The sequence below is a fragment of the Xenopus laevis genome, chromosome 9_10S (genome assembly GCF_017654675.1).
Source record: "Xenopus laevis strain J_2021 chromosome 9_10S, Xenopus_laevis_v10.1, whole genome shotgun sequence".
Classification (NCBI taxonomy): Eukaryota; Metazoa; Chordata; class Amphibia; order Anura; family Pipidae; genus Xenopus; species Xenopus laevis.
The window spans coordinates 68,992,276-69,019,279 of NC_054388.1; the positions used below are offsets into that span (position 1 = coordinate 68,992,276).

The window sequence follows — 27,004 nt, forward strand, 5'->3', positions numbered from 1 at the left end:
TTAACTTGAGAAGCAGTTGGTTTGTAAGCTACATAGACTTTCTAGCCAGATAATAAAGTGAATAACTTTTCTGCAGTGACAGTCAAGTGCTTCTTCATCCATAGGTAATTACAGGTGTGGAATTTAAAATTCTGCCTGTACATTTACTACTTAAAGGGATTGTTACAGGAATTTTTCACCTTCCAAACACTTCAATTAACTTCAATGTTTTATTAATTTTACTGTTTTTTTTTTTTTCTTTTTTCTTCCAAAATTAAAGTGAAATAATGTTCCTGTCTCTGATGTTTGTCTGGCAGCTCAGTAATCCAGCAGTAGATGTGGAATTATTGCAATTCACTACATTAGTTGAAAGTTTCTGTGGAATATTAGCAAATGTTGTATCAAATCGAACGACTGCTTTTTATAAAACTCAGGGATTCTGCTCAGCAGGGCTAAAGATAAAAATGTAACAACTAATGTATCAATTTAGAACAGTTGAGTGACCGCACCAGAAATGCTTCAGAAAGACATTAGGTAAAGAATGCACTTAAAATTAAGTGAAAAGGTCTTTTCTTGTGAACTAACTGAAACTGGTTTAATGTTTTTTTTCTGGGCAGCATACCTCTGTTAATTGTGTGTTTTTTATTTATTTATTTATTTATTTTTAGAAATGCACCTGCTTTGGTTCAGTATTCTGGCAATTCCCAGATATTTTTTCTAAGTTTTGACTAAATCCTAGTACCTCTCCTATCTGAATCTGAACGGTCAAAATTGACCACTTGAAAAACTGAAGTTGACTTTTTTTTATCATACACAGGTATGTATGGCATGTGCCATAGGTCTAAAAATACTGCTATCCAACAGTATGTACAGGTATGGGACCTATTATCCATAATGCTTGGGACCTGGGGTTTTCCGATTAATTGCTAAAAGGATGAAAAGGCGGCACTCCGGTAAGATAAAAAGGTGGTTTATTCCAACAGATCACTGACCAACATCACCAGGTGCCGCCTTTTCATCCTTTGAGCAATTATATTTTCAGTGGGGGCGCTGATGGCAGAGCACCCGGATCATTACAACTAAAGAATGGAGCTACATGAATATAGACACACAGGGGGTGAGTTTGGCGCAGCATGTTTTTTTTTTTCCCGATTATTGACTCAATGTTACTGGTGATGTTGGCAGAAGCAGCTACTTAGATCTTCGCTATTGTTTTTTTAAATTCTAGGTGCGCTTAAGATCTTTCTTAAGCACATATGGGCTTGCAGAGGGTGCGGGCCCTGGTACAATTGCACCCCCTGCTCCCCGGTAGTTCCGACACTGTGCAGATGTTGTTATGCCATTATTACGAAAAAGAAGGAAAAACTCAGTCGTGAAGACATTTTTTGACCACAATGCCTGAAAATCATGACTTCAAAATGTTTGAAAATGTGGACATATAAAACTGGAAGATTTATTACACATCTGCAGTTGTGGTTTTTTTTAAATGGTGATCGTTCCCATTTAATGTAAAGTTGGTTAGAATACATTAGCTGTCTTTATGCAGTCTTTTTCCATTGCAGAACTGAAATTGACCTATGCAGCCACAGTGGTCATTTTTTTAGTGTGTGTGGTATGTAATCTTTATCTTGTTTGTTTATATAATAGAGGTATCCTGTTCTGGCCCACATCTATCTTGACACCTCATACAGTCTTCTTGAATAGTGGATTGTAACAATAGGCGGGCTGAGGGTTGATGTGAAAAGTTGCCTGCAGCTGGCCTAAAATACCTTGGTAGCTTAAAGGAAAACTATACCCCTAAAATGAATACGTAAGCAACAGTTTATATCAAACAAAGTGGCATATTAAATTATCTTACAAACTGGTATATATTTAAGTAAATATTGACCTTTTACATCTCTTGCCTTGAACCACCATATTGTGTTGATTTCTGTTCTGCCTCGGATCGCCAGACCAGAAATATTACAACTCTTAACTGTAAAAGGAGGAAGTGTGAAAGCAAAAGTCAATTGACTCATGTGACCTAACATGTACGGTTTGTTTGTGTGCACTGTGAATCCCAGGGGGCAGCCTTTATTTTTTACAAAGGGCAGTTTTCTATTTGATTACCCAATTGCACATACTACTAAAGTAGTATGACCCTTAAGTAGCAAATTGTACCACAAGCATGAGTAATTTAAATGAAACGAAGACCCCTTTATGGGCACTAAACTTTGTGATGTTTAAAAACATTTTAATCTTTATTTGCAGCTGTGACACCAGCTACTTTGGTTTCAGCTGCAACTTGGCTTTGAAATGGGGGCACTGCTAGCAAAGTGGAGGGTAAGTATAGTATCATTCTATCCCATTTCATGGGATACTGTCATGGGAGAATTGTTTTTTTTTTTTTTCAAAATGCATCTGTTAATAGTGCTGCGCCATCTGACATGGGGTTAGACATATTGTCAGTTTCCCAGGTACCTCCAGTCAAGCGACTTTTTCTCTGATAAACTTCAGTCACTCTATACTGCTGTACTGGAAGTTGGTGTGATATCACCCCCCAGCAGCCCATTAGCAGAAAAATGGGAAGGTAATATACAAGAACAGCACTCGGTAATCAAAATCCATGTCCTTCTGCGACTCCTTCAGTTACTTTGAGTAGAGAAAAACAATAGCCTGTCAGAAAGCAGTTCCATAGTGCAGCACTGGCTCTTTCTGAAAGCACATGACAAGGCAAATGACCCGAGATGGCTGCCTACACACCAATGATACAAATTAAAAAAAAAAAAATACACCTGCTGGTTAGGAATAGAATTTTACATGGTAGTGTGAATTATTTGCAGTGTAATTTAGAAAGAACTACGCCACAAAAATCATGACCGAATTCCTTGAAGTATTTGAAAGGACTTTACTATCTCTTTCAGATAGGTATTATCTGTCATCATATCTGCAAATATGATAACTAATATAGTTTGGCGGCTTTTTTAAAAAACATTCCCCCTGTAAGTATAGCTAGTAAGGTGGTAGATGGAACAGATACAAGATTAACAAGCCAGAGGATGGAGGAGAAACTGGATAATAAAAGTTTACAAAACCAACAAAAGCTGATTCTTGAGGTGTCAGGGCCCAAAATTCAGGATATAAAGTTGCTTTTGAAGGGCTCTGGCACTTGTGGTGCACAGGGAGCAGAACTAAAGAATAACAGGTTTTTGAAAAAATCATAGATGAAGCAATGAGGCATTACAAGAAGGCAACCTTTCATGACTAGGGGAACATATTTAATATATATCTACAGTATATGTATAATAATGATTGGGAGAGCTACCTGTGCGGTCAAGTCTTAGAGTAGATCCTTGGACATGGGGCATAAGAAACTTGTACAGGATAGGTTATCCCCTTCACATAGAGTCATATGAACAAGTTTGGGAACCCCTTTCAGCCTGCATGATAATTTACTCCACTTTCAACAAAAAAGATAAGTGGTATGTCTTTCATTTCCCAGGAACATCTGAGTTCTGGGGTGTTTTCTGTACAAAGATTTTTAGTGAAGCAGTATTCAGTTGTATGAAATTAAATAAAATGTGAAAGGGTATCCTTGTAATTTTGCTAAATTTGAATGCATATAACTGCTCAATACTGATTACTGGCAACACCAAATTGTTTGGATTATCTTGTTAAATCTTGAACTTCATAGGCAGGTGTGTCCAATCATGAGAAAATGTATTTAAGGTGGCCAATTGCGACAGCATGGGATCCTCAAAGCAACTCTCAAAAAATCCGAAGACAAAGATTGTTCAGTATTATGGTTTAAGGGAAAAGTTAGAAAAAAAAAAAAAACCTCTCCCAGAGGTTTAAACTGTCCGTTTCAACCTTAATGAATGTAATCAGGAAATGGAAGGCCACAGGCCAAGAAAAATAAATAGCGACATTTGCGATATGGATTGTGAGAATGGTTACAGACAACCCAAAGATCATCTCCAAAGACCTGCAAGAACATCTTGCTGCAGATGGTGTATTTGTACATCGTTCTACAATTCAGAGCAATTTGCACAAAGAACATCTGTATGGCAGGGTGATGAGAAAGAAGCCCTTTCTGCACTCACGCCACAAACAGTCGCTTGTTCTATGCAAAAGCTCATTTAGACAAGCCACAGTCATTTTGGAACAAAGTGCTTTTGACTGATGAGACAAAAATTTAGTTATTTGGTCATAACAAAAAGCGCTTTGCATGGTGGAAGAACACTGTATTCCAAGAAAAACACCTGCTACCTACTGTCAAATTTGGTGGAGGTTCCATCATGCTGTGGGGCTGTGTGGCTAGTTCAGGGACTGGGGCCCTTGTTAAAGTTGAGGGTGGGATTAAATTCAATCCAATATCAACAAATTCTTCAGGATAATGTTCAAGCATCAGTCACAAAGTTGAAGTTACACAGGGGTTGGATATAACAACAAGACAATGACCCTGAACACACTTCAAAATCTACAAAGGCATTTATGCAGAGGGAGAAGTAAAATATTCTGGAATGGCCATCCCAGCCCCCCGACTTGAATATCATTGAAAATCTATGGGATGATTTGAAGCAGGGTGTCCATGCTCGGCAGCCATCAATTTTAACTGAACTGGAAAGATTTTGCATGGACGAATGGTCAAAAATACCGCCATGCAGAATCCAGACACCCATCAAAGGCTATAGGAGGTGTCTAGAGGCTGTTACATTTGCAAAAGGAGGCTCAACTAAGTATTGATGTAATATCTCTGTTGGGGTGGCCAAATTTGTGCACCCGTCTAATTTTATGATGCATATTGCATATTTGCTGTTAATCCAATAAACGTTGTCACTGCTGCAATACTACTGTTTCCATAAGGCATGTTATATATTAAAAGGAAGCAGTTGCGTCACTAGAGGGGGGCGGGCCCTGGTGCATGATGTGCAGCCGGGCCCCGCCCCCTCCGTTCGGCCACTTTTGGCCGCATTTGACAGTGGCGGGTGAGCTGCCGGGGGCCCTGAGGGGGTGCGGGCCCTGGCCCGCTCCCACCCCCTGCTCCCCCGGTAGTTCCGCCACTGAAAGGAAGTTGCTACTTTGAAAGCTCAGTCAATGATAAACAAAACTCCAAAGAATTAAGAGGGGTTCGCAACCTTTTATATGACTGCATTTGACACTTGTATGTAAATGTTGAAGGGCAGGGACTCTCTTCTGATTAGTGGTAGTATGACAGCTTTTCCTTTTAATCCTTTATTCAATAGGCAAAGCCCTCTACAGTTGAAGTTCTTGAGAAAATGGAAAAGGTATGTAATGTTAAAGATATGCTTATCTTTAAAATAGCTTGCCTTGACTTGGCTAAAGCATGTGGACCTCAACATACAAGAATGAGGGATGTGATGCCCGTGCACAGTCTAGACAATTATAGAAGGGGGGGGAAGGATGTGTAGAGTGCAATGACAGCTAGGAAACGCCCCATTAGCATTACAAACTAACTGACAATTTAAGAAGGGACAGTCAGGTTGGAAAAACAGTCAGATTTAGTGGAAAGTGAAAGTAATTGCTTGCCCTGCCTGGGGCAAAGGGGCAGGTTAGGCAATATATGACGGACAGCAGAGATTTTTAAATGCTATAACTGATACGTCTGTTATAAAAATGGGTTTCATGTTTAACTTGGACTTTATTTTGCAACTTGTTATATCTGGATGACAGGTCCCCTTTAAAGTGATACTGACACTAAGGGGCAGATTTATCAAAGGTCGAGCTTTGAGGCCACTGGGAGCAACATCCAAGGGGTTGGAGAGCAACATGTTGCTCACGAGCTACTGGTTGGGGATCACTGTCCTAGAACCTATTTGGAGGCAATTGGTGGACTTTGAAGAATTAAAGTTTTTTTTTTGGGAAAAACTTTGAATCAAATTCGATTCGTATGATTTGAATTTGGCTGAATACAAACCTATTTGATTGAAAACTGACCTATTCGACCAAAAAAAAACTTCAACTTAATTTCAGTTGGTCTTTTTCAATTTGAAATTTGACCTTTGATAAATATGCCCTAAATCTTTTCATTTCAAAATATTAATCAACATCAAAAGTTACCTATAGGTCTGCTATACCTGCTTTTGTAAGTAATTGTTACTTGAAGTTCCTAAATCTGACTTTTGTCAACCGGACTGTCCCTTCTTAACATGTCAGTTTGTAATGCTAACGGACTACTGCTGCACAAAAATGGCAGGGTAGTAAGAAAGATAATGTAAAAGCATCAGTAACTTGTCACACTTTAAAAAAAAACAAAAAAAAAACAATGAAATTTGCCTAAATAAATTGTAGCTTGAATGTACTGAGGTTACAGTAACTATATGGCTTTAAATAGACTGCATTTCATCAGATTTATTGAAAATATTTTTTCTTTTGTTCATGTGAGCAGTCTGAAATTTTGAAAATGTATTTGCATATCTCCCTCAGGATATTCAGTCTCTGGAAGAATTCAGTGATAAAAATCAGAAACTACTCAAGATTTGGGTTGCAAGACTGTTCTTTTATTCCAGCATACTTTATATTATCACAAGTCTAGCTGTATATTTATTGTACCTTCCGGATGGCATGACTGCAAGACTCCTTACAACGCTTCTGTTTATGTTGTTCCCAGTATTGTAAGTGTTTCCATGTGTCTTAATGCAGCCATTTAATCAGAGAAATGTGGAGAAACCCACAACATTTTGAAGTGGTGTTTCAACCTTCCTTTATACTTGATACAGGGAAGTTGAAGTATGGCCTCCATTCCATGTATGTGCCATCTAGCTATCGCCTGAACTGGAGAGAAGATGAAAGTACTGTACAGAAAACAAATCTATAGTATTGCACACTAAAACATAAGCCCTTTTTGTAGGTAGCATATCTTTTTGTCAACCTGTCAAAGTATTTGGTTTAAGGATTATACTGATCATTTTAAAAGAAGCTGATAATACAGTGTACTCTCTTGCATTGGACACAAGCACTTCAAATTCTGTATAAAAACATAATTGGTTAGAATGTTGTACATGTAAAAATACCTTATCCTCTTCAATACAGGCTTAAAAGTGTATATAGCTAAGGATAGTGGTCAAATTCTAGAAGATCAATGATTCTTTACTGGACTAAAGTATGAAACAGAAAAAGCTAATAAGATGACCAATATTTTCTGCCATTAATTTTGTGCATTTGCCTAATGCATGTATTTAGAGCTAAGAGTATATTTAGATTTGCTTTTTTCCCCCACTCTTCTGTTAAGCTGCTTTGGGCATAGATGTCGACAGACCACAAACTGATCACATTTCATAGGTTCTTATTTTGTTTATTATTCTGAAACCCTATAATTGAAGATCTAAATTGCCTTGTAGGGAAGTGGCGCAAGTGGCAGTTTCAAGCATTTTGTAGTTCTGTATGGGGGCAGTGCAAAATGCCCCAAATCTTCCCTCATCCACTTAGTATTGCTCAGAAACACAAACTGGTTTATTTAAGCAACAATGGTCTATCAAGTGTACAGGTTTCGGTTGACTGCCGTTCAAATTGAATGAGGGTGCAATCACAATCTTAAGCATTTTACCTCTTCCCACGGAGCTACAAAACTGTGGCCTTTGTGCTATTGACTTAACATTTCAGTAATACAATGTTAGTGTTTTTCACAACACAGGATTTCCCCCTCAAATGTTTTTCTAATTTATTTATTTATTTATTTTTTTACAAATAGGATATGGTTTGTTAGAACGCTGCTAATTCTTTGGTTTTCCAGAAGAACTGAAAGAAATAGTAAGTACAATATTATTGCTAATTTTTTGGATGCCCACATTTTGTATTTATATTTTTAAACCTGATTTTACAGATGATGCACTGGAAATTGTTAAAGCAGAGAAGAAGAAAATAGTAAGTTAAACAGTCTATGCTGTAGTTTTGCTTGCAAAATGTAGAAAGTTAATTAAAAATGTGTGAAACCATTTATCAGATTCATAGAACTTTGAATATTTTTCTGCAAATATTGTTACCTCATCAAGTCATCTCATGTTGGTTCTTCACAAAGTATTTTAATTCCATTTTTTTAATCATTCAAGATCCAAGGTACTTTTCGGTTGCCTTGTATGGAGGTGCCTGGTGTATGTCATCCCAGGGAACATTTGCATAGCCTGTAACTGAGTTTACCGTAGTCACTGAGGTTCCTGGATGTAAAGCTTTCATCTCCATTGAAAGCATTGGTAATCTCAAAATAATGGCTATTTTTCCCATATGATGGACTATTTATCCAGTATACTGAACATTTGTTTCTCACTGTATTAAGTGATTTATAACACAGGAGTCTGTGATTGGTTGCACGTGTAACCAATCAGCAGGTTTCGTATTATTGATTTAGGACACCTGTAATGAAAGTTTTACATCTGATTTAATTGCAGTTGTCTCTTAAGCTTCAAGTTTGTCCCAGTTTATTTGTAAATATGCAATATGCATCATAACAAAATTAGACAGGTGCATACATTTGGGCACCCAACAGAGATATTACATCAATACTTCGTTGAGCCTCCTTTTGCAAACATAACAGCCTCTAGACGCCTCCTATAGCCTTTGATGAGTGTCTGGATTCTGGATGGTATTTTTGACCATTCGTCCATACAAAATCTCTCCAGTTCAGTTAAATGTTATGCATGCCGAGCATGGACAGCCTGCTTCAAATCATTCCTTATATTTTCGATGATATTCAAGTCAGATGACTGCGACAGTCATTCCAGAATATTGTACTTCTCCCTCTGCATACAGGTTAAATGCCTTTGTAGATTTCAAAGTGTGTTTAGGGCCATTGTCTTGTTGGAATATCCAACCCCTGTATAACTTCAACTTTATGACTGATGCTTGAACATTATACACAGGATAAGTCAGCACTCTCCATCCGTGAATAGTCTTGTTAGGTGCACGTCCCAGGCAGCCACTAGAAGCCGAAATTCAGGAACACTTTTCAAATAGACAGCACCAGACCAATAGAAAGTTTCTTAAAAAGCCTTTATTTGAAGGGCTTTATTCAGACGCAATACAGCAAAGTTTCAGGCTTACATTAGCCTTTCCTCAAGCTGATGCTTTAAAATTATCCTGAAGAATTTGTTGATATTGGGTTGAATTCATCTGACCCTTAACTTTAACAAGGGCCCCAGTCCCTGAACTAGCCCCACAGCCCCACAGCATGATGGAACCTGCACCAAATTTGACAGTAGGTAGCAGGTGTTTTTCTTGGAATGCAGTGTTCTTGCGCCATGAAAATAACTATTTTTGTCTCATCAGTCCAAAGAACTTTGTTCCAAAATGACTGTGGATTGTCTAAATGAGCTTTAGCGTGAGTGCAGAATGTGCTTCTTTGCCATCACCCTGCCATACAGATGTTCTTTGTGCAAATTGCCCTGAGTTCTAGAACGATGTACAGATACACCATCTGCAGCAAGATGTTCTTGCAGATCTTTGGGTTGTCTGTAACCATTCTCATAATCCTCTGTATATGCTGCTCCTGTATTTTTCTTGACCTGCCAGACCTGGGTTATACAGCAACTGTGACTGTGGCCTTCCATTTCCTGTTTATATTCCTTAAAGTTGAAACTGACAGCTTAAACCTCTGAGATAGCTTTTTGTAGCATTCCCCTAAACCATGATACTGAACAATATTTGTTTTCAGATCTTTAGAGAGTTGCTTGGAGGATCCCATGCTGTCACTCTTCAAAGGAGAGTCAAACAGAAGCACAAATTGCAATTGGCCACCTTAAATAACTTTTCTCATGAATGGACACACCTGCCTATGAAGTTCAAGGCTTAACAAGCTAATCCAACCAATTTGGTGTTGCCAGTAATCAGTATTGAGCAGTTACATGCATTAAAACTAGTAAAATGACAAGGGTAACCACATTTTTCCACAGCCAGTTTTTCACATTTGCTTTAATTACATACAACTGAATACTGATTCACTAAAAATCTTTGTTCAGAAAACACCCCAGTACTCAGATGTTCCTAGGAAATTAAAGACATACCACTGTTATCTTTTTTTGCTGAAAATGGAGTAAATTATTATGCAGGCTAAGAGGGGTTCACAAACTTTTTCATATAACTGTATCTCGATGACTTAATTTTGGGCTATTACATTAGTTGTCTAAAAATGTTTTGTGAACTGGGGTGTTAAATTAATGTTTATGAAGTAAAATGCACAAGTTGTATAAACTTAAGTGGTCAGATGCTGACTAATGGCAGCCCTCTGAACACTTTCTTAATGTCATGTCAACAATGCTTAATATTGTAGCCAATAAAGTAGTCATGTTTCCGTGGCTTTTAATTTAGCTTAAGGGAAGAAATGAGGATATTAAATACAAATTGTTTCAATTGGCTTCTGAAATATTTTTAATGGGCTCTTAAAATCCTTTGGCTGCTGTGTAAGCTGCAATGGTCAGCATCTAATAATGCATAGTTAACCCAGTGTTTGCAAACAAATGACATTACTTCATTGTGCCCTGTGAATGTCACTACAAAGATCAGCCTATGAAGATCTATATGCACTATTTATAACATCCCCCATTCAAACTCTATGCAGTATGGTACTAATCCAACATATGCTTCAAGTGTACCTTTATTTGGGACCTAGAAAAAAGATTTTCAATCTGTTGGTAAAATTTAAGATTTACAAGACAAGGCAGCAAGTTTAAGGAATGTTTTCCTCCTATTGAGTTTTCTCAGCAATCAGAGTAAGCTAATTGCTTCTGCTAATAAATAATCTAAAATCGATGCTGACAGCGGTTAATTGGCAAGGAGACTTTATTCAGCAAAGCGCTTGGCTAACGACCTTCTTTAAATTAATAGCATTAAATGCTATGAGGAAATAAATCTGAAGAATTGCCTGTCATGCACTGTCATGTCTAATAACTTGCAATAATGATGGCTGATAGATTTTTGCAGATTCTATTATTGAAGTTGCTGCATGTAATTATTCTCCTCATTATATGTAAATAATTAGCAACATTTGGTGTTTCCTCCCAATAAAGTTGTTAAATGCCAGCAATACATTTCTATCTTTCCTAAAAGCTTAAGCATTATGTGGGAAATAGCAGTTTTAGGCACTTGTCCTCTTTCAGCATTTTTTTAAGCAAGTTTCAAGGAAGTCCTTGAATACCATGGATTTACCAATCCCATTTTTGTTGTAGCACTACATGTGCAGTGCCTTGTAAAAGTCTTCACATTTTTTATGTTTTGTTGCCTCACAACCTGGAATAAAAATTGGATTGTTTGAGAGTTTGCACCATTTAATTTACAGAACATCCCTACAATTTTGAAGATGTTTTTTTTTATTTTTTTTATTTTCTTCTTTATTGTGAAGCAAACAACAAATAGGCCAAAATAATAAATCTTCAGCGTGCATAACTGTTCACCCCCCTAAAGTCAGTACTTTGTAGAGCCACCTTTTGCTGCAATTACAGCTGCATGTCGCTTTGGATAAGTCTCTATGAGCTTGCCACATCTTGCCATTGGGATTTTGCCGATTCCCCAAGGCAACACTGCTCCAGCTCCTTCATTTTGGATGGTTTTCGCTTGTGAACAGCAATCTTCAAGTCTGACCACAGATTCTCAATTCTATTGAGGTCTGGACTTTGACCAGGCCATTGCAACTATTCCAACACATTTAAATGTTTCCCCTTAAACCACTCGAGTGTTGCTTTAGCAGTATGCTTCGGGTCATTGTCCTGCTGGAAGGTGAACCTCCATCCCAGTCTCAAATCACTGGCAGACTGACACAGGTTTTGCTCAAGAATATCCCTGTGTTTAGCACCATCCATCTTTCCCTCGACTCGGACCAGTTTCCCAGTCCCTGTTGCTGAAAAACTTCCCCACAGCATGATGCTGCCACCACCATGTTTCACTGTGGCAATGGTGTTCTTGTGGTGATGGGGTGTGTTGGGTTTGCGCAAGACATAGCATTTTCCTTGGTGGCCGAATAGTTACATTTTAATCTGACCAGAGCACCTTCCTTCATACATTTAGGGAGTCGCCCACATGCCTTTTGGCAAACTCAAACCCTGCCTTCTTATTTGTAACTTATTTTTTTCTGGCCACAACTCTATGGAGTGTACGGCTTATTCAGATACTCCAGTCTCTGCTGTGGAACTCTGCAACACCTTCAGGGTTACCTGTGGTATCTGTGCTGCATCTCTGATTAATGCCCTCCTTGTCCAGTCTGTGAGTTTTGATGGGTGCCCCTCTCTTGGCAGGTTTGTTGTGGTGCCATGTCAGAAAAGTTGTGTTTATACTGACAGATCTTGTGACACTTAGATTGCACACAGGTGGACTTCATTTCACTAATTGTGACTTTTGAAGGTAATTGGTTGCAGGATTTTTAGGGGCTTCATTGCAAAGTGGCTGAATACATATGCTCATGCCAATTTTCAGTTTTTTTTCAATTCTTTTTTTTATATATATTTATCACGTAAAATAAGATTAAGAAACATTTAAATTACAGGTTGGAATGTAACAAAATAGGTAAAAAGCCAAGGGGGTTGAATACATTTGCAAGGCAATGTAGTTTGGTTTGCTGTACTAAAATGTATGGTTACGTTTGCGTCATGAAAACCATCTGTGTATTTTAAGATAGATTTCTATATCTGACAAAAGGGAAATTCTAAGAATTAACTTATGTTGATATGAAAAACGCGAATTCACTGAATGAAATCTGATTTGCTGTTGGCTCCACCCAGTTTTTTTTGGGTCTTATCATAAACACAAATTTTGGGGACCATGGTTTTAATAGTGTCAGAATGGCAGCAATTTAAATTCCCCCCCCTGAAAGTATGTGACATCTGATGTGGCTCCTCACACTTTTTCCTTACCTTGAACTGCAGTTCCCCGGTGACAAACAGTCAAAAGTTTAGGTAAACCAATGCAATTTAATGGAGGATATCTGGCTGCCTTTTGGCTCTCAAAGATCAATTAATACTAGTTGTTTTATATCTAGCATTCATGCTAGCATTTAACTAGTAGAGTGGCATTCTGCTACAGTCCCACACTCCTCTAAAGTAGCAAATACATTTTACTAATCTACCTTCAAGCTGGCCAGCGTGCCTAGGATAGCAAATGAGCATTCTTGCCAAATTTCGCTGCCATTTCAGAAGATTAGTCGGCCAGCAACAAATTACTTCTTCTTCGGAACGCTTCGTTTTCCGAGGTTGCTTCACGAGGAAACTTCGGACGACTTCGGAAAGCCGAATTCCTGGCTTGGAGGCAAGTTTTGGTTGCATAAAAAAGTCTGTCCCGCCATTTGTGCGCCACTGCTCTAGGCTGAGTTTCATATCAAGCAACAAACCTAGCCTACAATACATATTAACTGAAAGTTACCCTTGTTCTGTACCAGGGTTTTCTAGATGAACAAATAGGCATTCTTCCTTAATTTCACACTAACTTGACTGCGTTGCAGTCAGGGGACCGTCCCTGCAATATGGAGAGCCCTTTTTTCAATTAACAAACAGTACATATTCAGTGAAACTGACATTCAAGCTGGCATTCATGTGAATCTAGAGGAGCAAATCGCCATTATTTCCAGTACCCTTCATTTAGGAATTGCTGCTCAAGAGAAAGTATTAAAAAACAAACATAGCCTGCAATAATTCTTTCAGAGTACAATCCATTTTAACCGTGAATGAAAGTATCTAGTAGAGCAAACATGTTTTCTTCCCAAATTTCACTCTAACTTAACTTCAGGCTGGGGACTACCTCTCAATGAATAAACATACTCTACAATATGTTTTCTGCCAACCGCACAGTACTGTGACCCTCTGCTATATCAAAGAACAAAACCAGCAATACAATTTAACATTCACTTAACTATTCATGTAAATTTAGGCATGCAAATAAGACTTTAGGGACCCATACTTTGAAGCAGGCCCTGCTTTCAATGAGTAAACGTACCCTACTATACATTTTCAGCCTGCAGAACATATTAATTGTAATCAACTTATAAGATGGCATTCCGGTGTATCTAGATGAGCAAATAAACCTAACTTGAATTTAAGCTGAGATTCCCACATACTTCACCTAGCAGATATAGCATGATGCAGCAGCATTTCCATAGCACACCATGTGCCACTTGGTTCCATTGTCTGGAGCTGCTTTAACTATCATGCATGTAACTGACTTTAAACTAGTGTGGCCAAAATACCGTATATTGTATGGTTGTTCATTTTATAAGGGTTTTCCATCTCAGAAAAATGATTTGTTACTTGGTGGGTTATATTTGTGGGTATATTTGCTGCAGTGATATAGTGGTCATTAGCTCAAACCTAATGCTAAATGTGTTGGTCCCAGAAGGTACTTTCATTTAACCCTTTAAGTGCCAGCAGAATTTCACATTTCACATGCATTCCGTGCCAGATGTTTTTTTGAACATTTTGTGCTCTCTTGTGGAGCGGGTAGGGTGTCTTAACTTTTTCCTCCGTTAGAATACACATTTTTGTTATCCTTTTGTTTAAGAGTTACTCAATGTTAATTTTTTGTTTACTTGCCATTAAATCACTTTCTTTTCCAGAGATAAATAAAAACAAGATTATACCTCGATATGTGAACACTTCTTAAAAAGAACTGAATATTTAATGTGGTATCTTAATTTTTTCACATGACTAGCTGCATTGATATCCTATATCCGCTTTTAAAGGAATAGTTCAGTGTGAAAATAAAAACTGTGTAAATAGATAGGCTGTGCAAAATAAAAAATGTTTCTATAATAGTTAGTTAGCCAAAAATGTAATGTATAAAGGCTGGAGTGAACAGATGTCTAATAAAACAGCCAGAATCCAACTTCCTGCTTTTCAGCTCTATAACTCTGAGTTAGTCAGCGACTTGAAGGGGGGCCACATGGTACATTTCTGTTCAGTGAGTTTGTAATTGATCCTCAGCATTCAGCTCAGATTCAAAAGCAATAGAAATGACCCACGTGGCCCCCCCTCAAGTCTCTGATTGGTTACTGCCTGGTAGCCAGGGTAACCAGTCAGTGTAAACCAAGAGAGCTGAAAAGCAGGAAGTAGTGGTCTGACTGACTTGTTATACATCAAATCACTCCAGCCTTTATACATTACATTTTTGGCTAACTTACTATATTAGAAACATGTTTTATTTTGCACAGCCTATCTATTTACCCAGTTTTTATTTTTACACTGAACAATTCCTTTAACCTCTTATTTGCTTATCTGGTGAAAAAGGAAAAAACTTCTACCTGCCACAGTTAATAAATCTTGTGATCTATGGCTCCTCTTGCTTCTTATGTGGATTACTGTCTTTTAATGATCCAAATCTCTATATTCTGCAAATTAGCAAAAATCTTCAAAATGCTAAATTTTTGTAAAATACTTTCCACCCCATGGAAATTCAGAAAAAAATATTTTAAAAATGTTGTACAAAAGACAAAATCTGAAAACAGTCTGTTAAAAAGACAATTCACAAAGTTAGATAGCAGTTATTATCTCCACTTTTATTTTGTCTCAGTATCACCTCTTTTGTGAATTCCCTCTATATGTCAAAGATAAAAAAAAAAATTGGCATTTTTCATGATATAGGAATTTATACCAGAAAAAATGTATTTTATGCACAAAATTAACTGATCTGCAAAGCTTGAAATGTAGTAGATTCCAAAATCAAAAAATCCTGGGAGAGTAGGTTTACTCAAGGAAACTATATATTTCTGAAAAGTACACTTTCCAAAATGGGTAACCATGTCTTTCTACTTCAAAGTACCAAACATCAAAGCTTTTCTGAATTTACTGGTTTCTAAAAAAAACTTCGGAAAAATCACCTCAAAGCTTTGCAAGTTTGTATCTCCAAAGTAGCATTGGGTACTATGAAAAAACATCCTAAATATGTATGCCAGCGGCCCACTGAACAGAATGGTAATTACAATGGACATCAAAGTATCTGTCATTTAGAGGCCCCAAAATGAAGTTAGTGCATACAAATTATCTCGGAAGTAACTTCAGCTACTGAATAGTCAACACTTAATGCATTTTTTGAGTGGTAAAACGCAAAAATGTTAACCATATATTTTTGGAAAGTACATATTCTGCGAATCCAAAATGGGTAACCATGTCTTTCTACTCCAAACTACGTAACAATGCTTTCCCAAAACGGTTTTGATAAAATGCCTGAAAATTCCATCAAAGCTTTCACTTTCTAGCATCTTATCTCCCACATACCATTAGTTACCAAAAAAATAAAAAAAATAAAAAAAAATCCTAAATATGAACACCAGAGGTCTACTGAACATTTTGATGCCCAATATGGATAGATTTACCAGACTTTGTGGAGTACAAAGTCACCCAAATGAAAATATGCATATGTATTTTCATATCTGACACAGGCTGCTGCAATATAAGCACCTGGGATATGTATTATGTGCAATAAGAACCCTTTAACAGTTTGGAGACCCTAGAAAACAATATTTTTGGAAAGTACAAATTCTGAATAATTTAAAATGGGTAAATACTTCTTTTGTACTGCAAACTACAAAACTGCAAAGCCATGCTAAACGTAGCTTTATGAAATTTCTGAAAATGGTCAAAAAGCTTGCATTTTTCCCCATTGTATGCTCAACATTCAGTAAAATATCAGCTTAAAACTTCCTAAATTTGAATTCATGTTCTACATTTTGGTGCTTATTATGCATAAATTTACCAAATTATCTGGTGTACAGAGTCACCTGGTGTATGTATTGTGTGCTGTAAGACCCCCTTATAGTACAGAGGCCCTAGAAAATCATATCCTATAATCAAGTTCACATTAATTTCATTTTGGATTCATCAGAATAAGTCTTTCAGGCCATGCTGAACATAGTAGTTTTTCTGAAATTTATGAGAATTGTCGCAAAGGTTGCTTTTACCCCATTTTATGATGAATTTTTGTTACGTACCAACAAAGCAAATACTAAATATGAACGCCAGAAGTCTGCTGAACATTTTGATGCCCAATGTGCATAGATTTACCAAACTATGTGGTACACAAACACCCCAAATGGATATAGCAGACCATTTCCATCGGCAAGAACAAGTAACAAAGAAGTATGCAATAAAATCACTAAAGTCATAATCACAGTTTGAATATTTTGGCTTGGCCAATACCTAGGCAGAAGTGAAAATGCAATAAAATGGCTGAAAATGCAATATAAATGCACCGAAATCACCAAAATTGTAATATATTCCCCAAAATAATATACAAAAGGTATTGCACACTGCAGTTAGTGAATGTTCTTTACAATGGCAATAACTTTTTAGGCCAAAAAAAAGTAGATTAATTAAAAAAGCCACAAAATTTACAAATTGCGTGAGTGGTGTGAACCCTCCCATCCAGTGGGTTTTGGCACAGGGGCAGTCCAGGAATTCAGCGCAGCAGCAAAAGTATTTTGCAAGTGTTTGCTGCTGCCTTGGGGCCTTTGAGAGATCACTGCCCAAGGGCCACTTGTTCCCGTGCTCTGGTCGTTGCCTAGGGGCAGTGGAATTAGCGGGAATGGAGCAAGCTGCTTTACAAGCCACTCCTCTACTCCCCAGCCTGGAAGTGCTGCAGATCATAGAATCTTTCGGTGGCACTTTGGGACTTTAAGTGCCAGATTGTAGCATCACAATCTTTGAATAAAAGGGTTAAATGGTTTACTTGCCTACCACTAAGCTAGTTGGCAGTGTATTTTATAAACTTTACAGTAACTTTTGGTATTTACCTCACAATCCCTATAGTTATTGGAGTGACTATGACTACATACATAAGTACCAATTGCATTTTTTTCACAGTTGTGTTTCCTGTTTCCACAGGGTTATAGTTTACGTGCACTGCCTGCAACCTTTTCCCATATTATGCTTGCCCTTCCTCTTTGTTTTTCTTACGGCCAGGTTTATAATGTTTCCTGAGCTCTATTATTTTCTTTGAGCTTGATGTAATGAATCATTAAATTTCTTATGTACTGTGTATGCACTCTTAGATCTGCGCCAGAGGACGGCAGCTCAAAGAAACATAAGTGTGTCCACCCCAGTAAACCCAGACCAGGAATCACCACAAGTTCCAGGGCTGCTGGCGGCAACTCCAGCTCTTCAAAGAGATACTTCGGGTCCTGGTGGCCCCCCTGAGCGGTCTGTTCAGCCAACACCTCAGTCAAACATCTTACAGAGACGCCCTGGATCACCTGTGACTGCAGTATCTGGAATGGGTAAACAGAACACTTACTGTTATTTACAGTTTATATAGTTTTCTCTGGTTACCAATAAACCTGGCAATATCCAGGCGCTATGGAAATGGCATTTCATTTGGAAATAGGAGTGCAGTTATCTGATTAAGCAGGAGTTCCATATTCAATTAGCCATAACTCTTTACAGCTGGCACCTTGTGATACTGAAGCCTATTGCTAGAGCTCGTTTAACTGTTATGGCTTCTTTGTTTAAATGGCAATAAAACTTTGCAGTATTCTGTAGTCAACAATATATATACCATACAGTTTTACAGCTCTGGGCTTAAAAAAATAAAAATAAAAAAAAAAGCTTTATATGGATCAGTTATATGAGCAAACATGTTTTTTTTTAACAAATGTTTGTTTACATCTCTTCACTTTTTATTTTATTTATTTAGGATTGCAATGCAAATAGAGGGAGACTTAATATGCACTTCTGAATATGCACTTATGAAATGCTCCTCATTGTTACCCTCAAATTTGTTACAATTTTCTAAAGTCATTTAAGAGCAACTATCACTTGGCGATGAAACAGGCTTCTTCATCGACAAGCTTAATTTCTCTGATGCTTTTAAGACGCATGGCTTTTATTGCAAAGGCTCAAGCCTGTTGGAGCATTTGAATGGTTGCAACATAAAGATTAACTGTAAAATACAATAGAAACAAGAAGAAAATAAATAACCTAACTATATATATATATATGTGTGTGTGTATATCTATATGTGTGTGTGCCTCCTACCCCCCCCCCAACAGTTTTTGCCTTTTAAAGGGGTGGCTTAAGGTAACTTATTATGTTACAGAATGTCTAATTCTAAGCAACTTTTAAATTGGCCATTCATATATTCTGCTTTTGACTCTCTACAGCTTTTTGCAGGAGGGGGGAGGAAATTACTGGAAAGAATAAAAAAAATAGTTATTGCTACTTTTTATTACTCTTCTTCCTATTCAGGCCCTCCACTATTCATCATCCAGTCTATTTTTCAAAAAATAAGCTGCTAAATAACTCAAACCACAAAAAACAGAAACCATTGCGAAGGATTTCATCATACTATAAACTAATCTAAGGGTGAACAACCTCTTTACACAAAAGCCTGTTATTATTGTCTTAACCAGCTGCTTCTTCTCCTTTGTTTCAGGAGTTAGGGTAGGACTACACAGGCGTTCTCTGTGTGATCCGATGTGCTGCGACGGAAATAAGGTAAGTGAATGCAGCGTCGGATTAACGATGCGACACCATCCAACAATGCATTCACCTTATTTCCATCCCATCCGTTTTTTTGCAGCACGTCGGATCGCAGAAAACAGCCGTGTAGTCCTACCCTAAGAGTCAATCATGCAGAGGGTTTTAGTTGCGTCTACATTTGAAAAACGTTATAACCGATACATACATACAGTAGTATACAACTTAAAACCAAAGTTTGTGTTTGTTTTCTTAAAGCTTCTAGTGCTGTAGATCAGATAAATGGACCAGGTAAAACATCGCCATAATGCCAGCTAGCAGTAGCATAATTTTTTTCTTGTAAACATGGATGAAGCATACAGCAAACATGGCAGTATACAGCAGATCAGTCAGTCGGCACACAAAAAACAATGGCTGTTCTATACTGGGTACAAGCTAAAGTTCTCACTGCTGCAAATGCATATCCTTTTTATCAGCTTTGCAGTAAATTAAATAAAGGCTAAAAACGGTAGTTTTTAATTTTGGCTCAAAATTGCAAGTTATAAAATGTATACTTTTATACTACATACTCGCTATCCTTCGATTTCCCTCCTTAAAGACTCTTAAGGGGCAAACTATTAGAGGTCATTGTATGTCTGGTTGCTTGCTGTGAGAAGAACAGCTGGAAGGCTTCTCTCTGTCTATCGGATAGCAGATGCCAATTCAGGAAAATATCAGATTATTGTGCTTGCTTTCAAGAACCAATAAAACACTCTATAAATATTTAGCTTTTACTGAAGCAAATGAATTAACCTGTTGTATACTAAATGAAGGTTTCCTTGTGCTCTTCTCTGTCATAATGGACAGATGGATTTTTGGCAGAGTTAAATAAAAGTGGGTTTAATTTTACACTTGAATCAGGGTTTCCAAACCATTTCTGACTAAAATATTTTTTTAACTGACATGGAAATGTGCATGTTCTGCTTCAATGTTTAACCTGGACCTTTAAGAAAGACGTTCTGGTTCCCTATAATGCACTGCTTTTGTGTTTCACTCGCATTTTGTGGGTGGGGAAAAAAATTTAATTTTATGGCTTCTTGCTGCTGTGCTCCCATATGTTGGAAAATTAATAAGCAGCAGCTATTTGAGTGTGTGCCAAGCCTGCAGGAATGACCAGCCATCTTACAATGATTGCTTTTGATGTTTATATTAATTACTGTTGTCCATAACAGCATGAATAGCAAGATACATGGTTGGGAGACGCTTACGAATATAAAAAGCCATTAATGTACATTACGGCAGAGAACTGCTCTATAAATGTGATATTTTGCCTGCCTTTGTTCTCATTTCATAGTTTTGATATATTCTGGCAAACTTGCTAAATCCCACATGTTTTCTGCAGGCATTCCAACAAAGTCAAAGATTCCATGTAATAACATGTATGTCACATAGCTACAGCACTCTTACGTTTAATAGCAAGTCAAGTGAGCCTCTTATTGATATCATGCCTTTGCTCATAAGCTTGGGAGTTGTCATGATATTTAGAGCACCAGATAAATGCAGTCTACAGAGGAACGCTCTCTACTGGCTAAATTTGGAAATCATAGAATGCTTGTTTTAGCATCACTAAACTATGATTTTTAATTTTTAGCTTCTTAAAGGAACCGTAACACCAAAAAAATGAGTGTTTTTAAGTAATGACAATGTACTGTTGCCCTGCACTGGTGTTTTCTTCAGAAACTCTACAATAGTTTATATAAACAAGCTACTGTGTAGCCACAGGGCAGCAATTCAAAGCTGAAAAAATGAGAAAAGGCACAGGATACTTGGCAGATAACAGATATGCTCTCTAGTATACAATGGGATTCTTTGGAATGTATTTGTTATCTACTGTGTATCCTGTGCTTTAATTTATGATTTATTAGGCGAGTAGAATAGTTGGGGGCAGATTTATCAAATGAGAATTTAGAAATCACCAAAATAAAACGTGCTCACTTTTCTGTTCTAAATTGATACATTAGTTGATTCATCAGCTGATACATTTATTATCTTTGGCCCTGGTGTTAATTAAAGGGGTTGTTCACCTTTGAGTTAACTTTTAGTATGAAGTGAAGTGTGATATTCAGAGACAAATTGCAATTGGTTTTAATTTTTTATTATTTGTGGTTTTTGAGATATTTAGCTTTTATTCAGCAGCTCTCCAGTTTGCTGTTTCAAGTATCTGGTTGCTATGGTCCACATTGCCCTAGCAACCATGCATTGATTTGAATAAGAGACTGGAATATGAATAGGAGAGGCCTGAGTAGAAAAAGGAGTATTAAAAAGTTGCAATAACAATAAATGTGTAGCTTTATAGAGCATTTGATTTTTAGGTGGGGTCAGTGACCCCCATTTGAAAGCTGGAACGTTTCAGAAGAAGGCAAATAATTCAAAATCTATACAAAATAAATAATGAAGACCAATTGAAAAGTTGCTTAGAATTACATTCTAAAATGTATTAAAGGTTACCTTAAAGTTACCTTTAAAAAAAATTACCTTGCCGGAAGCTGTTAGAATTTATAAAGTAGTTGCTAATATTCTACTGATGCTACTGAGAAGTGTATCAACTAATGTAGCAAAAATGCAGGAGACAAGAACTTTAAACTTGCATTTTGGTAAAAGGTGAACTATCTGAAAACAACTGAATGGAAAGAAGTTTGAAAGGTGAACAATCCCTCTAAATAAAATGATCACACATTGCCTCACGTTAAAAAAAATAAATAAAAAAAAATACAGAATGTACTCTGAAGAATTGATTTTTCTAAAATGTGCTGGTTTCGTAGACCATTTTTGGTGCAAGTTTTTTTAAAGAAACTCTTGAATAAGTGCTCATCCCCCAGACCTGTATGTCGGGTGCCCAAAAAGTAGATCGGGATCTACCAGTAGATCTTTAGCTGGTGATCAGTGGATCTCAAGATATCCGCAAGAAGCCCCCGCAAAGTCCCATTGTTGAAAAAAAAAAGACCTGCTGAAGATGTTACAACTTGCCAAGGAACATATTGACTGGCCTAAAGGGAAACAGCACAACATTTTGTGGTCTGATGAAAGCAAAATTGTTCATTTTGGGTCTAGGAGCCACAGTTTGTCAGACAACGCCCAAACACTGAATTCAAGCCACAAGACACTGTGAGGATGTTTCTCATACTATGGTGTTCGACCTATTTACCACATACTAGGGATCATGGATCCATTTCAATACATCAAAATACTTGGAGGTCATGTTACCTTATGTCGAAGAGAAAATGCCCCACCAGTAAACGAGCAACATCTTGGTTCCAGACCAACACGATTGTCATTATGAAGTGGCCAGCCCAATCCACAGACCTTAATCCAATAGAAAACTTTTGGCGGGACCTCAAAAATGCGGCGAGGCAAAAGCAGAATTGTACAATGCGACAGATGTCAGAAGTTAGTCGACTTTGTGCAACACAGATGTACAGCAGTTCTCAGAAACTGTTATACAACTAAATATTAATTCAGTGATTTGAAATGAAAGCGTAACATTTTTCAGTTTATATAGTGAATCTTTGAGTTTGTAAAGAAGAATGCAGACACTTTTTTTGAAGGGCCAAATATTCCCCTTTATTCACTTTTGGTAAAGGAATAACACACATTTGATAATTTTTTCTTCATATTTTGATGTGGAATAGAATGTGCAGTGTTCCTAGTGCATTTGCATGTATGGGAATTAAAGCTATTTTAAGGATTTTGTGCTTTTATTTTTATTTTTTTAAACACACTACTATTCTGAACACAACTGTATGTTAACATGTTTTAATCCCTCCATCCCCCAGGGCCTCCACTGGCAAGACCAATTCTTCCAAGGGAAAGAGGTGCAATGGATAGAGTAATTGAGTACCTGGTTGGTGATGGTCCACAGAACAGGTAAATGGTTTCTTCCAAAGAAACAGATTGCAACATACAAGTCACAGTAAACCTTATCAGTTATGTAACTTATAATAAAGATTCAAACCTATATAGCCATATATTGCTGTTTACATCTTTCGTTTGAAAACACTCCCCTTCTATATTCCCTACTACAATGCAGATTATGTAGTAAGCAAGATTTAAAGTATTCAATGTTTTATTAAGACTAGATTGAAATCAAAAAATTGAGGGTTTCTGCTCCCATTGGAGGTGCCGGCATCTCGTTTTTGGATGCCGGCGACCATTCTTGGACGCCGGCGAATATTCTTGGAGACTATTCTTGGACACTGGCGACTATTCTTGGATGCCGGCAACTATTCTTAGGCGCCGAGACTATTCTTAGACGACTATTCTTAGACGCCGGCGACCGTTTTTGCGCTTGACCCGAGTATAAGCCGAGGTAGAGTTTTTCAGCATATTTTGGGGGCTGAAAAACTCAGCTTATACTCGAGTATATACGGTACATTTCATGGATAATTAATACTTAAAATATCTTTTCTAGATACAATCGATACATTACGGATGTGTTGGTGAAGCGGTCATTAATTTGATCATCAAATATTGGAAATTAATTAAATCTAATGTTTTAAAATTAAGTAAATTTGCTTTTGGGAAATGAAGGTTTTTTCTTTATCATCTGAGAAAAATAGAAGTAGTGTTAATTTGGCTGGTATTATTACAGAAATGTGTTGGGTTAACATGTGGTTGTGTATTCTTATGGCCATACAACTTCCCCTTTAAAAAAAAAACTTTGTTAATCAATAGGTAAAACTGGTTGCTATCTCTGGAGCAACCTTTGTTATAACAATATTGTCCTAATGTTATTATTTTAGGTGAAAACTGAAAAGAAACTCTCGTGTAGCTTGATTATAAAAAGGCATTTCCAACAAACAATATAAATAGGCATTTCATACATAGGAAATTCCTGCTTTGTTTTGAGACCCTTGCTCTGCGCCTGCATTAAGCCTCAAAATTATCCCCAAGCCTAGTACATATTTGATCAAATATAATTATAGTTTTTTTACCGGTAGGACTGCCTTTTTATCTCTGACTTTTAATTTATTTAAATTTGAAGAAGGCAACCTGCTAGGGTACTTAGTGACTTGAGTAAAGCAAACTAGTCATGCAATGGGTAGAGTCCCCACAGAATACCTGAAAAGCTGTCAGGCAGGTTCATAGGTGCCTTGGGAGGTTGTTAGGCTAAAAAAAAAAAAAAATAACAAATCTATGATCCCTAGAAACCTTGCTTATTAGGGACATAACTTCCGGTCATGGATCCATCCCACCATGTTTCTATTTAGCAAAGTCAACAAAAAGGGGAACCAAAGATCACTTTGTTGTTCATTAAAATCCACAAGAAAGCAAAGCTGCTTAGATTGATTAGCATATTAACATAAAAATCTATAAATGGTGGAACTCTTTGTTTTTCTTTAGATATGCCTTGATATGTCTGCTGTGCTTTTCCCATAATGGAATGGAACTTAAAGAAGAATTTGAATATGTTGGTTAAGCAAGATTTGTTTAGACTCTTTATAGTAAATTTTTATTCCTGTAAATCTTCTAAATATGCTGTCCAAGCTGGTTTACATGCCAGTAGTAACTATCTAAATGTTACCCTAAGTATAAGAGTAAGTTAGAGATACTAAGCACACTTATTTTTAGCCACTAGGACTGCCATAAATCCCGCCCAACTGACTAGACAAGGTGGCTAAAATAGGTGTGTTTAGTATCTCTAACTTTACTCTTATACTTAGGGTCACTCATTTACCTAGTTATGCTGGGATGCAAATCAGTGTTGTCTACCTTGTGGTTCTGTCTGAGGCAGATAGCTCAACATCTTGACCAAGTGTCCTCCTCCACATGTCCCCTTTTAGTAATCTTTACTACTTAATACTCTCCAGACAGCCAGATAAATGTTTAATCAACAATATTGTACACAATTTGGAAAACTGTTTAAAACTGTTTGATTAATTTTTCTGATTTTATTTACTTCAGCTTTTAGATGTGCCTACTGCTATTTCCTCAATCCTGCTAGAAAGACTCGTCCACAGGCACCACGGCTTCAAGAAATCAATTTTGACAGGCAAAGGCACAGAACTGACTCTCAAGGCTCTGTTAGTGCTTTGCAGCCCCCTGCAGCAGAACAGCAGGAAAGCCAACACTCTTCAGGTACACGTGAGATGAAGACCTGATTCTTAGAATTCTCCGGAATAAAACGCAAAAACTATCAATCTGCTTTTTCAAGTAATTTTTTTGTCTTGCTACTTTAATATAATAGGTATGTTCCATGTATAATCCAGTCTAAAAGCTTGGGATGCCTTTTAAATGGTATGTCTTGCTACTTTAATATAATAGGTATGTTCCATGTATAATCCAGTCTAAAAGCTTGGGATGCCAATTCCACTTAATACAAAATCTAATGTCAAGCTGGAAATCCCCTGTATCACCAGTGATGGGTGGATGAAGTTAGTCAAATTTATGGTGACTAAATATACACAAGAAAAACATTTGAATACCAGTTAGTTATATTGCTATGCAACACATATGTTATAGTTGGGATTCCCTTTTAAATGGTCTGCTTACCCTTTAATTCCAAATCCAGAGCAAGGCATGGTATATTCCATGAGGTATTCTTTATTATACAGATGGCCTAATAATGCTTTTATAATCTTGGTAAATAATTTCTCTAGTATTTTGCCTTTTTGTTTTGCATGTATTTTAAGGGTAACATGCATTTTATTCAGCCGGCAAAATGACCTAATACCAAATATTGTTTTTAAGAATTATTTGATAATTAAAACTGTGACCTCCTTGCAAAATGCCAAACCATTTCTAAAAATGTCTTTGCCTGTTTGAGATCTGATCTTTTTTTGGTGATTTTGCTGGATTAAGACTTTCATTCTCTCTCTGGGTGGTTCTGTTGGTGCTCTGGTATTTATAAACTGCACATGAAGTGTTACAGGGAGAGGGAAAGTGCTGGTTGCAGTGTAAGCTTTAGTGTTGCAGATTTCTTGCTTATGTACTGTATATGCAACACTGGCTGATTACTGCTCTTTAGCACAAGTATACAAACTGAATATTGTCTTGCTAAATTCGTTGTCATGCTAAGCAGCTATATAGGCTAGTTGTACAAGCTTCGCAAACATATTTGCATTTTAAGATTTTACATTTGTTTTATTGTGAGTCTTGATTTACACTATTGTCTTGTGTTCCATTGGCTATGGAAGAAAATTCACCTGTACAAGCAGAGGATAAAGAGATAGAAGAGGACTCTACGTGCAGTGAACAGCAGTGGGAAAAAGTACCTGATGATAGCGAGAAAGACAAATCTTCAGTTACTGAATTAAATCCTCCTCTTCCTGCTCCTGCAGCCAATGAACGTGAAGAATCTTTTATGTAAACAGAATAAATGTTATGAGTGCCTCCATTAGTTAATGGCAGCTTCATTCTTGCAGGCTTGTGCTCTTATGGAACTTCCTACAGAATAAAAGGTTTTATAGTCTGTCTAAAGCTGGTAAACAGAATGTTATGCTGTATCATAAGCCTGTAGTTAACACAGCACTGGGGAATGTATAACTATTTCTTGAATGGGCCTATAGTTTTTGATCCCATTCTAAGCTTTGAAGAATAAACACATTTTATGTTTAGTATTTAAGTCTTTTTTTTCAAAATTATTTATTTTATATTAATAAGGAAATCTGTCT

At 37.1% G+C, this 27,004-nt stretch overlaps 1 protein-coding gene across 1 annotated transcript; it reads left to right on the forward strand.

The window, feature by feature from the left end:
• Positions 1-2,274: 2,274 nt before the first annotated feature.
• On the forward strand, positions 2,275-26,700 carry LOC108702270 (endoplasmic reticulum junction formation protein lunapark). Its single transcript, XM_018237755.2, has 11 exons — positions 2,275-2,301; positions 5,205-5,246; positions 6,406-6,593; positions 7,670-7,728; positions 7,802-7,842; positions 8,028-8,034; positions 17,933-18,157; positions 23,153-23,258; positions 24,735-24,805; positions 25,296-25,464; positions 26,511-26,700. Exons 1-11 carry the CDS (start codon positions 2,275-2,277, stop codon positions 26,698-26,700), a joined length of 1,125 nt encoding a protein of 374 aa, XP_018093244.1.
• The last annotated feature ends 304 nt before the right edge of the window (positions 26,701-27,004 follow it).